Source organism: Coregonus lavaretus (genome assembly GCF_964263955.1).
Source record: "Coregonus lavaretus genome assembly, contig: HAP1_SCAFFOLD_5717, whole genome shotgun sequence".
NCBI classification, from domain to species: Eukaryota; Metazoa; Chordata; class Actinopteri; order Salmoniformes; family Salmonidae; genus Coregonus; species Coregonus lavaretus.
This window is the reverse complement of record NW_028157858.1, coordinates 5,821-22,171: the sequence shown is the minus strand read 5'-3', so window position 1 is coordinate 22,171 and position 16,351 is coordinate 5,821. Positions and strand designations below refer to the sequence as shown.

The window sequence follows — 16,351 nt, the reverse complement described above, 5'->3', positions numbered from 1 at the left end:
GCTACTAAAAGCAATAATAAAAAGTGATACTAGCAAGAGCAGTTTGCAGGCTTCTCTTTCAAGAAGATATAAAGACAATTTAGACCAGAGCTCAAGTCAATACCACCATGGCATGGAACCACATTATACAGAAATGATACCGCACTAATGATCTATACGATTTTTTAAATAACTCTAAACAATACTGCTAAACCATGTGAAATGTAAGAGTGTGAATATGTGTTTGTTCTTTCTGGTGGCTTTACAGTTCATGAACTAAATATTCCTTGGTGTAAAGCCTGGACCAGTCCACTCACCCTCCAGCTGCTGCAGCATGTAAACAGGTCCTTCCAAAGTCGTCAGGGGTGTCTATATCAAAGCCTGATGAGAGGAGCTTCCGACAGCAGTCAGAGAACCCACTGAGAGCAGCCAGGTGGAGGGGGAACATCCCATGGACGCCTCGCCTGCAACACATTTTTACATTTTAGACTTTAAGCAGACACTCTTATCCAGAGCGACTTACAGTTCATTCAGCTAAGATTGGAAACAGCACCACATCACAGTCCTCATTAAACCCCACAGCAGATCAACACATCAGCATGCTGCAATGCCCTGTCTATCAACCCCCCACACACCACAATGTGTTGAGCATAGTCTCCAAGCGGCTATTCGGTCAATGACAGAATTGCAGATGCATGTTGCATTATTGCTGGAAACTGTGTGTGTTCTCACTTGGCTGTGTCAGCTCCGTTCGTGATGAGTGTATTGATGAGTAACTCGTGGCCGTAGCGAGCAGAGATGTGCAGGGGTGTGTTTCCATTCTTATCTTCACAGTCGATCTCAGCACCTACAGAACACACACACACACACACACACACGTCAACCACTTGACCCAAGAGGCATCATGAAGCATTATGTTCAACCACATTGCAAGTAACATTGCTCTGTGCCAGTGAATCATGGTTTGAAGACTAAAGACAATGCTGAAGAGCCTACTGGTTCATATATATTCAGTTGAGAGCATTCACAGCGACTCACCATTCTGGATGATGGCTTGAGATCTGGAGAAGCGTCCGTGGATGGCCGTCATGTGGAGGGGGGTCTTTCCATCTTTACTCTGCAGATAGAAAGACAAAGATGGTTCACACGGCAGTCTGTGCTGCTGACCACAGGCAAAATCAAACACGTATTGGAGGAGCGCTTGATTGCATTTAGTTTGCATTGTTAGGCCTATTCCATTGGTATTTGAATGTAGACCAGGGCCAAATACTAAGCCATGTGCTGCGTCAGTGTGTGCGTCCCAAATGGCACCCTATTCTCTTCATAGTGAACTACTTTTTGAACCAAAGTAGTGTACTTATAAAGGGAACAGGGTGCCATTTGGGACACAGGCAGTGCCACCACGGCTCCTTGCTCTATGGGCCCCTGGTCAAAAGTAGTGCACTACATAGGGAATAGGGTGTTATTTAGTTCAGACACAGTGTTGGTCATCCGGTCTCCTCACCTTGATGTTGACGAGGGCCCCGTTGCCCACCAGCAGCTCCAAGCAGAGCGCCCCATGGCGCAAGGCGGCCGTGAAGTGGAGTGGGGCGAAACCCTTCTCGTTCACCTGGTTCACGTTGGCGCCGCACTCGATCAGCTCATTCACCACCACGTCCTGCCCGTTGTAGCATGCCACGTGGAGGGGGGTGTTACCGTAACCATTGGGCTCATTTATCTGGAGGGAGCAAGGGAGGGAAAAGAGTGGAGAGAGAGAGGGGGGGGGGGGGAACAAAACAATACATTCCTGATCAGGTCACTTGGTTCTGAAAACCCCCTGGCCCAAAACACTGGCTCCAACCTCCATCTCTTCATTACTTGAAAGGAAATCATTCGCCAACCCACTAGAGCTCTGTATTTTCATTGAGTTGTAATTGAACAGTGACTACACATTTGAATGCGTGTTGACTCACATCCACTCCAAGGTCCAGGAGGTACTTGACCACACTGATCATTCCACTGGAGGCTGCAGAGTGGAGAGGGGTGTAGGCCTTCTTGTCTTTACAGGACACCTCTGATCCATGAGAGGCCAGAAGTTTCACCACCTCAATGTGCCCTATGGTAGAGAGAGAGGGGGAGGGATAAATAGAGAGAGAGAGAGAGAGAGAGAGAGAGAGAGAGAGAGAGAGAGAGAGAGAGAGAGAGAGAGAGAGAGAGAGAGAGAGAGAGAGAGAGAGAGAGAGAGAGAGAAGGGGAGGGAGATAGTAAGGGGGTTAAGAGAGAAACAGAGATACAAACACAGAGAGATAGGCAGAGAGAGGGAGAGATAGATTAGTTTACAGTGGTACACAGCACCATAAGCAACACCTACATCATGTTAGTACAACTGAAAACATCTAATCAACCTACTAAGTACATGATTCTGACATAATAACACACTAGACGTGGCTCATACAGCTGAGCTGTGAGACTAACACACAGTCCATTCATTCATTCATTCATTGGTATAAAGGACATTAGTCAGAATGTAAATGATGTGGTAAACTCATCACCCATGTAAGCAGCCCAGTGGATTGCTCGGCGATCCTTCTTGTCAAAGGCATTAATGTTGGCTCCTCTGGAGAGAAGCAGCCTCACCATCTAACAGGGAGAGGAGAGCGAAACAAAACACAGGTTGAGGAAAACTAAACAGCAAAATCCGCTAAATCTGGCTTCAAAGCCTCCCCTTTAAAAAATATATTTTGTATTCACAATGAATGAAAGATAACATGTAAAGACATGGTACATTTCTCCCCTTTTAGTCCCCCTTTGACCTCCCCCTCTCCCCAGAATGCCTCCAAACACATTTAAAAAGAAAGGGAAAGTAATTGACTTACATGTCAGAAAACAAAACAAAAGTATACAACAACGTTACTTCAAGCAAAAATGTAATAGCCTAACAATTTCAGGTGATTAAGTGATTTTATAGGCCTATATAGCAGTAATCTCAAGGTGGGGCCAAGAGTACTAATCTGGAGGAAGTGTTTGGAGCTGTTCAAAATAGGATATCATCGGGTCCCAGGAGGAATAAAATGAGTTGGTTGACCCTCGAATGGTAACTTCATTTTTTCTCATTTTAGGAACAGCTTCAGATCTTCGAGCCAAAGAGAGGCTAAGGGAGGATTGATAGATTTCCAATCCAATAAAATCCTTCTGCGGGCTAACAGGGAGGCAAAGGCAATGGCATCTAGCTGTCTATTGGTCAGAGAAGGATTGTTGTTTGGTACTCCAAAAATAGCAATTTCTGCACTAGGCTGCAACTTTATATCAAATGCTTCAGAAAGGGTTTTAAATAGTGGACAAATAATCTGCCAGACGGGGACAGGACCAGAACATGTGGGTCAAGTCCACCAAGGAGCTTTTACACCTGTCACATGTACCATCAATATTTGGGTAGAATTTGGACAATCTGGCCTTACTGAAATGGATACGGTAAAGTACCTTAAACCGTATAAGGCTGAGCCGGGCACAAGAGGAGCTTCCATTTACCCTCAGTAAGGCATTTCACACTCAGATCGGATTTTATTCAAAGCCTCCTCTGAACAAACTCAAGCATACAACTAGGGCTGTGATGGTCATGGAACTTCAGGTGTCGGTGATTGGCGTGTCTTATGTACGTGGTCATCGACAAAACTGACAGCTGACAGGGGGGCGGGACGGACATTAGCAAAGGAAAACATTAGCGCGTTTAGGCCAGTCTTGCTCTCAATTTTGGGGAAGCTAATTTTCTCCATGAAAAATATCAAGCATTCCATGCATCATCACATTTGCAAACATATTTTTGTTTTGTTTTTTGTTTTCACCTTTATTTAACCAGGTAAGCCAGTTGAGAACAAGTTCTCATTTACAACTGCGACCTGGCCAAGATAAAGCAAAGCAGTGCGATAAAAACAACACAGAGTTACATATGGGGTAAAAAAACATAAAGTCAAAAATACAACAGAAAATATATATACAGTGTGTGCAAATGTAGCAAGTTATGGAGGTAAGGCAATAAATAGGCTATAGTGCAAAATAATTACAATAGTATTAACACTGGAATGCTAGATGTGCAAGAGATTATGTGCAAATAGAGATACCGGGGTGCAAAAGAGCAAAATAAATAACAATATAGGGATGAGGTAGTTGGGTGGCCTAATTTCAGATGGGCTGTGTACAGGTGCAGTGATCGGTAAGGTGCTCTGACAACTGATGCTTAAAGTTAGTGAGGGAGATAAGAGTCTCCAGCTTCAGAGATTTTTGCAATTCGTTCCAGTCATTGGCAGCAGAGAACTGGAAGGAATGGCGGCCAAAGGAGGTGTTGGCTTTGGGAATGACCAGTGAGATATACCTGCTGGAGCGCAGACTACGGGTGGGTTCTGCTATGGTGACCAATGAGCTAAGATAAGGCAGGGATTTGCCTAGCAGTGATTTATAGATGGCCTGGAGCCAGTGGGTTTGACGACGAACATGTAGTGAGGACCAGCCAACAAGAGCGTACAGGTCACAGTGGTGGGTAGTGTATGGGGCTTTGGAGACAAAACGGATGGCACTGTGATAGACTACATCCAGTTTGCTGAGTAGAGTGTTGGAGGCTATTTTGTAAATGACATCGCCGAAGTCAAGGATCGGTAGGATAGTCCGTTTTACGAGGGCATGTTTGGCAGCATGAGTGAAGGAGGCTTTGTTGCGAAATAGGAAGCCGATTCTAGATTTAACTTTGGATTGGAGATTCTTTATGTGAGTCTGGAAGGAGAGTTTACAGTCTAACCAGACACCTAGGTATTTGTAGTTGTCCACATACTCTAGGTCAGACCCGTCGAGAGTGGTGATTCTAGTCGGGTGGGCGGCTGCCAGCAGCGTTCGATTGAAAAGCATACATTTAGTTTTACTAGTGTTTAAGAGCAGTTGGAGGCTACTGAAGGAGTGTTGTATGGCATTGAAGCTCGTTTGGAGGTTTGTTAACACAGTGTCCAATGAAGGGCCAGATGTATACAAAATGGTGTCGTCTGCGTAGAGGTGGATCTGAGAGTCACCAGCAGCAAGAGCGACATCATTGATATACAAGGAGAAAAGTGTCGGCCCAAGAATTGAACCCTGTGGCACCCCCATAGAGACTGCCATAGGTCCAGACAACAGGCCCTCCGATTTGACACACTGAACTCTATCTGAGAAGTAGTTGGTGAACCAGGCGAGGCAGTCATTTGAGAAACCAAGGCTATTTAGTCTGCCAATAAGAATGCGGTGGTTGACAGAGTCGAAAGCCTTGGCCAGGTCGATGAAGACGGCTGCACAGTACTGTCTATTATCAATCGCGGTTATAATATCGTTTAGGACCTTGAGCGTGGCTGAAGTGCACCCATGACCAGCTCGGAACTTATGTAAAATAGCTGACTATTCCTAATGTGATTAGTAAATTGGATAGTCATAATTTAGGCTAATAATATAACTCAATCACAGGCTGTTCAATGCAGCGGGTGGTGGAGTAGGTTTCTTTTCACTGGAAAAATGTGGCCTTTTATTATTTTAAAATCACGCAATTCTACTACACTTTATATGACTAGAGAGATTAGCAGAATATTTTTCAACACGACTTTCAAGTGGCACTGACCCAGTGATAAAGACAGTGAATATGCACACTCACCAGGGATATAGCCGATGCCAATGATACTGTTCCCTCAATTAAGTTGAGGATTTTGATCATTAAAAAGACATTAGTATTTTCATCTTCTTCTCTTTGAAGCAATAAGCCAATTGCTTTCCAAACTGTTTTCCCTCCATTGTATTTTGAAAAATTGCGATATGCCTGGTTGAGCCTCTCGTTCACTGACATTCACAACTCAACAGTCATCTATTTGGAAGCCTATTCGCCGCACCCGCTGCCTTCCGACAGGCTACGCGATTTAAAACAATCCAGAAGAAGCTAATGATCATGCTTTCTGGTATAGTATACACACGTAACATGTAGGATTCCCAGAATATGTTCTATATTCTCATTATTAACTCATTATAATCAGTGGTTTAATTAGAGTATGATTGGCTAAATAAAACAATGGGCCTATGGTAATGCAACATTAAGTGATTCAAGGAAACTAGCCTATTTTGTTTGTTTATTTGCTCGGGCATCTGAATTACAATTATTCATGAACAATCATTTTGCATAGCTTATTCTTTTAATATTGAATAGCCTATAAATGGTTATTACAGCTTAGTTATTAAAACTTAATTTCTCACAAGAATGAGGTTGTGAATTGGGAGGTTCAGCTCGGTCTGGGCCTTACTAGGTCCCCCTGTTAAATCGCCAGCTCTGCTAAAAAGTGCCCACCAGAGTTCTACATAGGCCTAGAACACGGCCTGTGCTCTAGCTTCACATTGATGGTGACAGCGAGATGGAGATTGTGGCCAAAGCAATTTAGCCAAGGCCAGTTCAGTTGCCTCACTTCAGCCACAATGTTGGCCCTGTTGTCTGTGGCGATACAGGACATTAGATTTTCATCAAGGGCCCAGTCAAGGAATTCCGAACGCAGGGCTTCGGAGAGTTTGTCGGCTGTGTGGTATTCCGGAATGTAGGTTGTTTCCAAACAGTTGGATTTCAGTGTCCAGTCTTTCGTCAGATAGTGCACTGTTAGGTTCATGTAAGGAGTCATATTTACACTTGACCACATGTCCGTATTCAGTGCAAAAATAAACAAATCTACGTCCTTTAGCTCTGTCTGAACCTCCCCCTTCACCTTGTTGAACAAGGTAGGGACCGCTGTTTGAGACAAATACTTTCTCCCCGGTAACTCGTATAGTCTGTCAAATTTCCAGAGCATTTATTTGAAGGCGGGTTTCTCCACCGTTCGTAAAGGCACCATTCCTATGACTAAATAACGAGTTCCAGTGTCTGGCAGTGCTCGCCACTTATCGGTGTCCCGTTTGTGGTGCTGGAATTCTTAGTAGGTAGCCTATGGGTTTGGCGCATATTCTGCAAACAGGCTGGCCAAGTCATCTGGTTCTCCATCGTCATTAGGTGTGAAACTGAAATGTGCCCAAACAGGTTGTTATGGGTTTTTTTTTGCAATGAGAGCCATCTTTTTCACCTCACTCCTCTGATCTACTGTAACAATGAAAAAGGTCAGAGGTGAAGGTCAGAGGTCAGAGGCTACCCACCCACCCCCAGCCTGTAGGCTATAGATCTAGAGGTACTATAGTTACCCCCGGTCCCCACTTTTCACCTTACCCCCCCTCTTCAATTAACCTGAATTGACCTTCAAAGATTCTCTCCTATTCGCACATAGAGCAGATTTGGTGATTGCGGTGCATCAAAAGATAGTCCATCTATTAAACTGTCTATATCTCCTCCAACTAAGTCAGCAAAACAATACCATATAATCAAGAGTTAACACTCCCGCTATGGATAAAGTATATCTACATTAAAATAAAAGGTGATAAAACATTTTATGGAGAGAAAATCATACTTGGTTTTGACGGTTATTTTATTTTCATGGCGTTCTTCATCCAAAACCGTCAATGTCACGGTTATCCAATTACCGTCACAGCCCTACATTCAACCAATATAAGTAATCGGATGCACAGTAAGCTCAACGTGGGGATAGGACAGGTATAAAGTGTAGACTACAGTGTGTAATCATGTCCATGCTAATTGCTAACCTCCTGGTGTCCACTGAAGGCTGCATGGTGCAGCGCCGTGCGCCCGGCCCGGTCTGACACGTTCACGTTGCTGAGGAGAGGGACCAGGGCCTCGGCACAGCGGACTGCCTTATTGGCCGCAGCGATGTGGAGCGGCGTTTGCCAGTTCTTGTCCCTGGCGTTCACGTCAGTAGAGTGTTTCAATAACACCTGGACAGCCTCCTACAGGAACACAGTTCAAATCATGTTCAACTTTGTTTAAAGTGCATTTAAAAATCACAACACACTTAACAGTCAAACACATATGCACAGGAGTGTGTGTGAGGGCTGACAGTATCAGTACACGTACCTCACTGCAGGAAGCCACGGCCCGGTGCAGAGGAGTGAGCCACTTGTTGTCTTTGGCATTTACTCTGGCTCCTGGGACACAGACAGAAAAACAGGTGACAGACTGACAGGGGGACAGACCGACAGGGGACAGACCGACAGGGGACAGACCGACAGGGGGACAGACCGACAGGGGACACATTCAGTGCCTAACAACACACTATACAATACAAGTAAAATGATATACAACATAATTCTGACAAAATAAATGACATACCTGTACACGAAGAGACAACACACAATAGCTTAGCCCTTGGTGCAGCCACAGCTCTCGGGCACCTGCGTGAGCACATAGAAAATCACTGTCTAATCAGAGACTTCAACACATTAGTTCCCACAATGAGTTAATCAACCTGCCCATCAACAATAAGCACTGGGACTACATAACAGAAGCCATAAAGTTGAATTTTTAAGTCACATGCCCACTGGGCTAGTTTGTTCCCACCACAACCCACCAGGATGATGTCTGAAGGAGCTAGAAAGTTCCCCTCTACCACTCCTGCCTCCCTCAACCGAGGTACAATATCTGCGCGCAGAGTAGTAGCCATGGACCCACTATCTAACATCCCCTTCAGCTCAACTTTATCCTGTACTAGCACAGTGGTGTAAAACAAACTGTCATTCTGAGTAATTCTCATTGTGTTCTGAAAAATGACTGTGTTGTTCTTGGGTACTGACTCACAAAAGTAAGAATAAACAGATTGGATATCATCATCAGTGGAGGAAAAATAAGAATGCCCCACATTGCCCTCCTCAGAACGGAGGCTTTCTAGTTTTCCTGAGACCTGCCAGTCTGTCCACATCCAGGGTTCTGTCGCTGCCCAGCCTCACTACAGTCAAAGCTCATGTGGCCCGGAGAAAAGCACTTGACGCACAGCTGGTGCATCTGACAGTGAGCTTTGGTCCAGTGATTAGTGCTTCCACAGTCAGAGCACTCATGCTGACGTTTGTGGAACTGTTTACGGGGCCCTCTACATTTAACATGTTTAAGTCATTTAGCAGACGCTCTTATCCAGAGCGACTTACAGTTAGTGCATACGTTACTTTTTTTTTTTTCATACCCCCCGTGGGAATCGAACCTACAACCCTGGCGTTTATTGGGGATTTATTATTCTCCTAAATTGATGGGATGACTAACTTAGAAAGAATGCATTCTTGACTGGGCTAATGTAGGTTGTGACACCTGGCAGGCTGTGATTGATGTGAAGAGCTGTTTTAGGGGGTAAAATGAGATAAGGATTGTTTCTCCAAATGCTAGACTATGCTGGTTCTTTGTGATCTGTGAACCTTCCTTGGACGTAGGAATGAGGTCTAAGGGAGCTGGCTCTTCTCACTATGACAGGTTGTTATGATAAACTTGTGCCTGGCTGAAGTGTGCAACAAATGGCGCCGAGGAGATGGGACCAACACCTGAACCAACGGATTGGCTGAGTAAAGTTAAAACCACACTCATTCCTTTACTCTAATTGGCCAGCAGAGAAGTGGGAAACTTTCTCTGTCAGAGTATTTGAGTATTGGATCTGAAACAATGTTTTAGTTCTCTGAAGTGCCCTGCGAGGTATTTCAAAGAGCCCGTATATACGAAACATCATATTTACCATTGAAGTTTTTTGCATTAATTAAAATAACTAGTATATCTTAGAAGTCGTGTTGACCTCTTTTGTTCCTAATACCAGATTTGAATTGACGCGACTTTGACAATTGGTGACCCCGACGTGATCTGGTAGAAGGGACTTCGCTGGATACTGTCCGGCCCATTTGGTCACCTCTTTCATCGAACCGTGTGTTTCACAAACTGCCCGGGCTTCTAAAAAGGTAAGCAGATACCTATTGTTAAATAACTAAAGATCTGCACATTGGCTTTATCCAAATTAATTTTGTGAAACACCTGTCTGATGTAAGTGAACTCAATTATGAAACTATTATGAGTAGATAAGCACAATATTGTGACATGCAAGCCTTTAGTAAATGTGATGTTTAAACCATGGTACCAGAGAGTATTGGTTCTACCGGCAAGGTCCGTGAGATACGGCTAGGTTCAGGAGACAATACTGACATCTACCGGCAAGGTCCGTAATTGCGACAATACGGCTAAGGTTCGGAAGATATAGGGAATAATTGGTTTAAATAATTGCTATCGGCAAGGTTCGTAACTACGACAGTACGACTAAGGTTTGAAGAATTATACCGGCAAGGTCCGTAACTGAGATACGGCTAGGTTCGGGAAATTTTTGATAATACTGGTGACTGGCAAGGTCCGTAACTAAGGGTTGCGGCTAGGTTCAGCACAGTGTTTTGAATAAAATAGACGCGGCTGTGTGCCCAAATAGATTGTGTGTGGAATATAAGTGTGTCATTTATGACTGTGTGACATATTTGACTGTATGATAGGATTATGACTGTGTATTGTGAGTGAGTGCGATAACTGTGTACTATTTTTGCTGTGTGATAACTGTATACTACGTTTAACTGTGTACCATTTTTGACTGTGAATACAAAGAATATTTTAAAACAGTAAATGATGAGAATTACAATTAGGAAATAAAGTTTAAAGTGTGCAAACGTTAACAAAAGACACCCATAGGAGGTACTATAAAAGTTAGACAGTGCGAGTGTTGTCGTATGCATGAAAGTGTGAATGATAAACCTGTATACCTTGATAGAAAACAAATTGGGAATCAAAAGACGTTTGTGGCTGTCCAAACGGTATAATTTGGGAATAAATGTTGGATTTGTGTTTACTCAAACCATATAACCCGTCAGTAACAATCGAAAACATGAAATGAAAAGTGATGAATGAGTGTGACTGAACTAAAACGTTTGAACTGATATATTTGAAATATAACATTTGATGTTTGACATAGCGTAATACTGCTTTTAAATAAGTAAATTGAAGTGATATGGTGTGGCGTTTAATTTGATGTATCAACCATTGGTTAAATAATTGAAAAACTTGGGTTTATTCGTTCAATTTACCAATTGATGTGTGGCGTTTAATTTGATGTATCACCACATTGGTTAAATTATTGAAAAACTTGGGTTTATTCGTTCAATTTACCAATTGATGTGTGGCGTTTAATTTGATGTATCGCCACATTGGTTAAATAATTGAAACAATTGGGTTTATTCCTTCAATTTACCAATTGATGTGTGGCGTTTAATTTGATGTATCGCCACATTGGTTAAATAATTGAAACAATTGGGTTTATTCCTTCAATTTACCATTTGATGTGTGGCGTTTAATTTGATGTATCGCCACATTGGTTAAATAATTGAAACAATTGGGTTTATTCCTTCAATTTACCATTTGATGTGTGGCACTGTAAGAATACTGCTTTCAAACAATTAAGGTTGAAATAACCTGGCGCCGAGTTTAACTAATTAGGTGGGAATAATAGATAGATGTACTTTAAATAACTAAATAGCGGACGAATATTACAAATTAAAACGAAAAAAACATGACTACCAGCGGAGAAGCGGAAAGAATATTGAAGGCTCTAAAATCCACACTTGAAACAAACGGAGGAAAAGATGGAAAAGAATGGAGCAGGCGAGGAGAAAAACTTTATAGAGAATGGATAGACGATGGTTGTATACTGTCCCCCGATGGAGTGCCTGTAGAAGGCGAACCAGGGAGAATACTGGAGACGTTGAAACGGAAAACCCAGAAAGCAGAAGGCGAATGGAAAAGTGAAGGAGAGCCCCGCAGTGGCAAAATTAAAGACGCAATGGAGAAAGCAAAGCTAAAGGAGAGGATTGGCCTAGCAATGCTTGGAAAATTGAAGAAACTGTGTGCGGAGAAAACAGGACAAAAGGAAAGGACCCGTTTATACCCACCCTTACCAACAGCGCCACCACCATATGAAGACCACCCAAAAACAATGGCTCCGGTTCTGGATATAGCGGGAAAAGTCCACTATCAACAAAGGACAGATGAGGGGGAAGAAGGAGTGTGGGTCAGAAAGAGCGATATGACTGACAGAAGGGGAGAAGTGGATGTACTTCTAAAAGCTGCAAGAGCGCTAGAAAAAGGAGTGTTTGAACTGAGTAGAATTGAGGGAGAGACAGGGAACAGATGCGGAACAGAAGGAGGAGGGAGTATTTACGGTGACGGTGAGAGTGAGAAGGAAGAGAGAATGAGCCTAACTGGAGGAAACGTAAGAGGTGGTCTAGCCCAGGGGGAGTGGCAACGAAACAAGGATGCTGAAGAAGGGGAAAGGAGGGAGAGACTTGAGAGACAGAGAGATGAAGAACGACTGGAAGAGTTGAAGATGATAAAAGAGGAAGTACGACACCAGGAAGCACAATTGCAAAAGTAAAAAATGGAGCTCAAAGCGAACAAGAACGGAAGTGAAAGTGAACGCTCACCAGTAAGGGGACACTGTATTGACCTCAGAGATGGGGAAGAGAGTGAGGAGGAAAGAGGGAAACAACAAAAACTAATATGTGGAGCTTTTGATGGAGACATATGGGACAACAATGATGGACCTGCATACCATACCCGAGCCAGGGCCCAGTCCAGAGAAGGACACAAAGGGGGGCAGTACCCGTTGAGGGAGACCCCAGGGGGGGTCTCAGTTTACAAGCCATGGTCTCACAGAGACATACAGACACTGGTGGACAGTCTCCCCCAACCTGATGAATCTGGACACAGATGGGTGAAGTCTTTTGAGAGTCTCACAGCAGCGGATGAACTCACCATAGGTGATATGGTTACTGTAATGAACAGGTGTATGGGAGACCAGGAATGCAGAGAGATAATGACCTCTGGGGGACTGAGAGGGCAAGTGTGGTCGGCTACAAGATTTGACCCCCACCGCAGTGACGTATGGAATGTCATAAGGAGGAAGTATCCTACCCAGGCCAGACCCGAACTGATGAGAACTCTGATATTGAATGACGATGAAACCATACCAGCATACATGAAGAGGGCTAAGTGCCTCTGGAGGCAAGCATGGAATGAAGAACCAGGAAAAGACACCATGAAGCACCTCTTCCTGACAAACTGCTTGGGGGGACTCCCGGATCAGGCTCGAGCTGAATGTGAAAAAGTTGTGGCAATCACCGCAAAATCAATTCCGGAATTTACCGAGATAGCACAACACCATGTGGAACGATGGAGAGAGGGTAAGCGAAAGGAAGAGGATGAACTCAAACAACTTCAGAAAAAGGTTCTGAAGAAGCAACTGACAGAGGACAAGCCGGGAAAACAAATGGTGGTAACCAGTACCCCAACATCTAATCCTACCACTCCTGCACCCGGAAATGATACTACTGCTGCAGTTACTGCTGTAATACAGGCAATGACGGAAATGATGGCACCTTCTGGTCCTCCTGGATATGGTGCACCCGCATACCAGCAATCCTATATACCACCACGACAACAGGGATACACCCCTAGATACGCTGACCAAGGGTGTTTTAACTGTGGGATGCATGGCCACCTGGCAAGACACTGTTATCTCCCAAGACAGGGACAACAAAGAGGGAGGGGTTACATGGGACAGTCCAGAAGACAAGCACCGAGATACCAACAAGGATGGGGAAACTGGCAAGGAGGAGGAATGCCAGTCCAGCAGCACCAACCACCACAACAGCAGAACCGAAAACAAGACCCAGCAGTGCCTAACGCTGCCTTCCTGCCCAGCATGTCATGGCTGGGTGATGAACACAATTACCAATGAAGCTGCCCAGAAACCCATAAGGATCCCACCACCAACATTTACACTTTCCCACCAGGTTCAGAGCCGATAGTGACATGTTCAATTGGAGGAAGACAACATAATATGCTGATTGATACAGGATGTACATGGTCTTCTGTACAAGCAACATATCAACTCACTACCAAAACACAAGCTTTCTCTGGGGTTTCTGGGGCTATAATGAGAAAGCCATACACAGTTCCATTGGAGGTTGTATGGGATGACCAACAGGTTACCCATCAGTTTCTATACAACCCGGAATGCTCAATGGGGCTCATGGGGAGGGACCTGCTTTCCAAACTGGGATGTAGTATCTATTGTAACCAGGAGGGTTTACATGCATCCATCACGCCCATAGATGATCTCATGCCAGTAATCATGAAAAAACTCTCCGACCCCCCTCACATGCTATATGTGGGAACACACCTAAACGAGGAAGATGAGGAGGAAGCATATGTTTACTGGCTGAAGCTCATGGATACTGACCCTGATGCTCCCCGAGTATGCAGAGAGTTCCAACTATGGAAGGCCTGGATACAGACCTTAAATGCATACTATCCACCTGAGGACCCTCCGCACATGACAATGAACTATACCAGGGACTTGGATGAAGCCTGGGAGGAGGAAATGGACGATAGGCGCCCGATTGTGACCAGCAATTATATGTACATACTCAAAGAAGGAGTGGCTACCAGCTGCATGGTCATGGATGGAGACGTGGTACTCACAGACAAATGGTTTGCTCTTCCTAATGATTCTATGCCGCATGTTACCCTTCTCGTGGGATTTGGATATGAGGCAAGATCTCTGGGACCAGCGGTAAAGGCAGCAAGTTGCCTACGGTGGAACAAAACCTCTTGTTACAAAGTGGAAAGCGCATTCCTTGAGGGAAATCAAGTATGGAGAATTAAACTCAATGTGGATGATGTGTCAAAACCAGAGGTTGTGAGGAGATCACGTTACCATGGCAGGGAGATGACTGATCATCCGGATACTCCTAACATTTTCAATCAACTACCAGAGGAACTGTGGACAACAAGTGCTGAAGATGTGGGGCTGGTTGATGTAGAACCAGTGGTTGTCTCCATTCGAGAAGGAAGTGAACTCACTATCCCAGTTCACAAATCTCAATACCCTCTCAGTGAAGAGAAGACGAGGGGTATTGAGCCTACGATATCAGGACTCCAAAAAGGACAGGTTATATATCCAACCTGTTCTGTGTGGAATACACCCATCCTTCCAGTAAAGAAAGGTGACACTGGGAAATGGAGGATGGTGCAGGACTTCAGACCAATCAACGAAGTAACTGTACCAGATGTTCGACCTGTACCAGACCCATATCTGGCCTTACAGAACATTTCACCCACCCAAGATTGGTTTACAGTAGTGGATCTCGCCAATGCATTTTTCTGCATCCCATTACATCCAGAGTCCCAACCACTTTTTGCATTTACCTATAGAGGGCAGCAATTTACGTATTCCCGACTTCCACAAGGCTACCGTGATTCCCCGGGAATCTTCAACGCTATCCTGAAGAGCCACTTGGAAGAACTAACATTACCTGAGGGGGTGACACTACTCCAATACGTTGATGATCTTCTGTTGGCAGCACCCACTGCTGAGTCTTGTTTGCAGGCCACCAAGTCCCTTCTCCTGTTGGTGGCCAAAAAGGGATATAAGGTAAAGAAAGAGAAAGTGCAGTGCTGTCGGAGAAGTGTCCAGTTCCTGGGAAGAGTGCTGTCAGGGAAGGGACAAGCTGTGTCTGTGGCTCAGAGGACCTCCATCTTGGAACATCCCAAACCTACTACTGTACAACACCTTTTGTCATTTCTTGGCCTTACTGGATATAGCAGAACGCATGTGCCAGAATACTGTCTTAAAGTGGAACCACTGCGGGCAATCTTGAGAGAAGCAGGAAACAGAAACCTCACAGCAGTCCTTAAGTGGACTCCGGAAGCAGAGGCAGCTTTAATCCAACTCAAACAGATGCTGGCACAGGCTGAAGCACTGTCCTTACCCGATTACACCACGCCATTCTGTTTGGATGTTTCTGAGCAGGATGGTTATGTACATTCCATCCTGTATCAGAAACAAAAGGGGGAAAGAAGAGTGTTACACTACTATAGCGCGAAACTGGACAACATTGAAACAGGACAGACTGACTGTGCCAGACACATGGCTGCCATTGCAAAAGCTATAGGTAAAACAGCCCACATTGTGATGAGACATCCACTTGAAATCAATACAGATCATGGGGTGACCGCTTTTATAGGCTCCAAACTTTTCACAATGTCCAGTAAAAGAAAATCCAGCATAACAAAGGCCATCACGGCAAAGCACATTACATATGTGACAACAGCAACCAATATGACCGATGGTATGGGTTTTGGAGAACCACATGTCTGTGAGGATAGAGCAGCCAAACAGATTAAAGTCCGAATGGACCTGCAAAACTCACCCTTGGAGGGGAACAAAATCACCCTGTTCACTGATGGATGCTGCTACAGGTCAAAGGACCCAAAGGAAGGAAACACTGCTGCCTATGCAGTGGTGAAACAAGACACAGAAGGAGGACATGAAGTAATGGAAGCAGAGAAACTTGGTCCCAATGAAGCTTCAGCACAGTTAGCTGAACTTAGGCCGTTGAGGAGAGC

General features: G+C 44.5%; 1 protein-coding gene across 1 annotated transcript; it reads right to left on the bottom strand.

The window, feature by feature from the left end:
• Nucleotides 1–707: 707 nt before the first annotated feature.
• LOC311124803 (uncharacterized protein) lies at nt 708–15,883 on the bottom strand (the record flags this gene model as incomplete). The annotated part of the gene is made up of 9 exons (XM_084198898.1): nt 708–826; nt 1,018–1,096; nt 1,484–1,696; nt 1,932–2,074; nt 2,511–2,598; nt 7,630–7,830; nt 7,958–8,028; nt 8,213–8,274; nt 15,861–15,883. The coding sequence occupies 9 exons, from the start codon at nt 15,881–15,883 to the stop codon at nt 708–710; spliced, it is 999 nt and encodes a 332-aa protein (XP_084055024.1).
• Nucleotides 15,884–16,351: the final 468 nt, after the last annotated feature.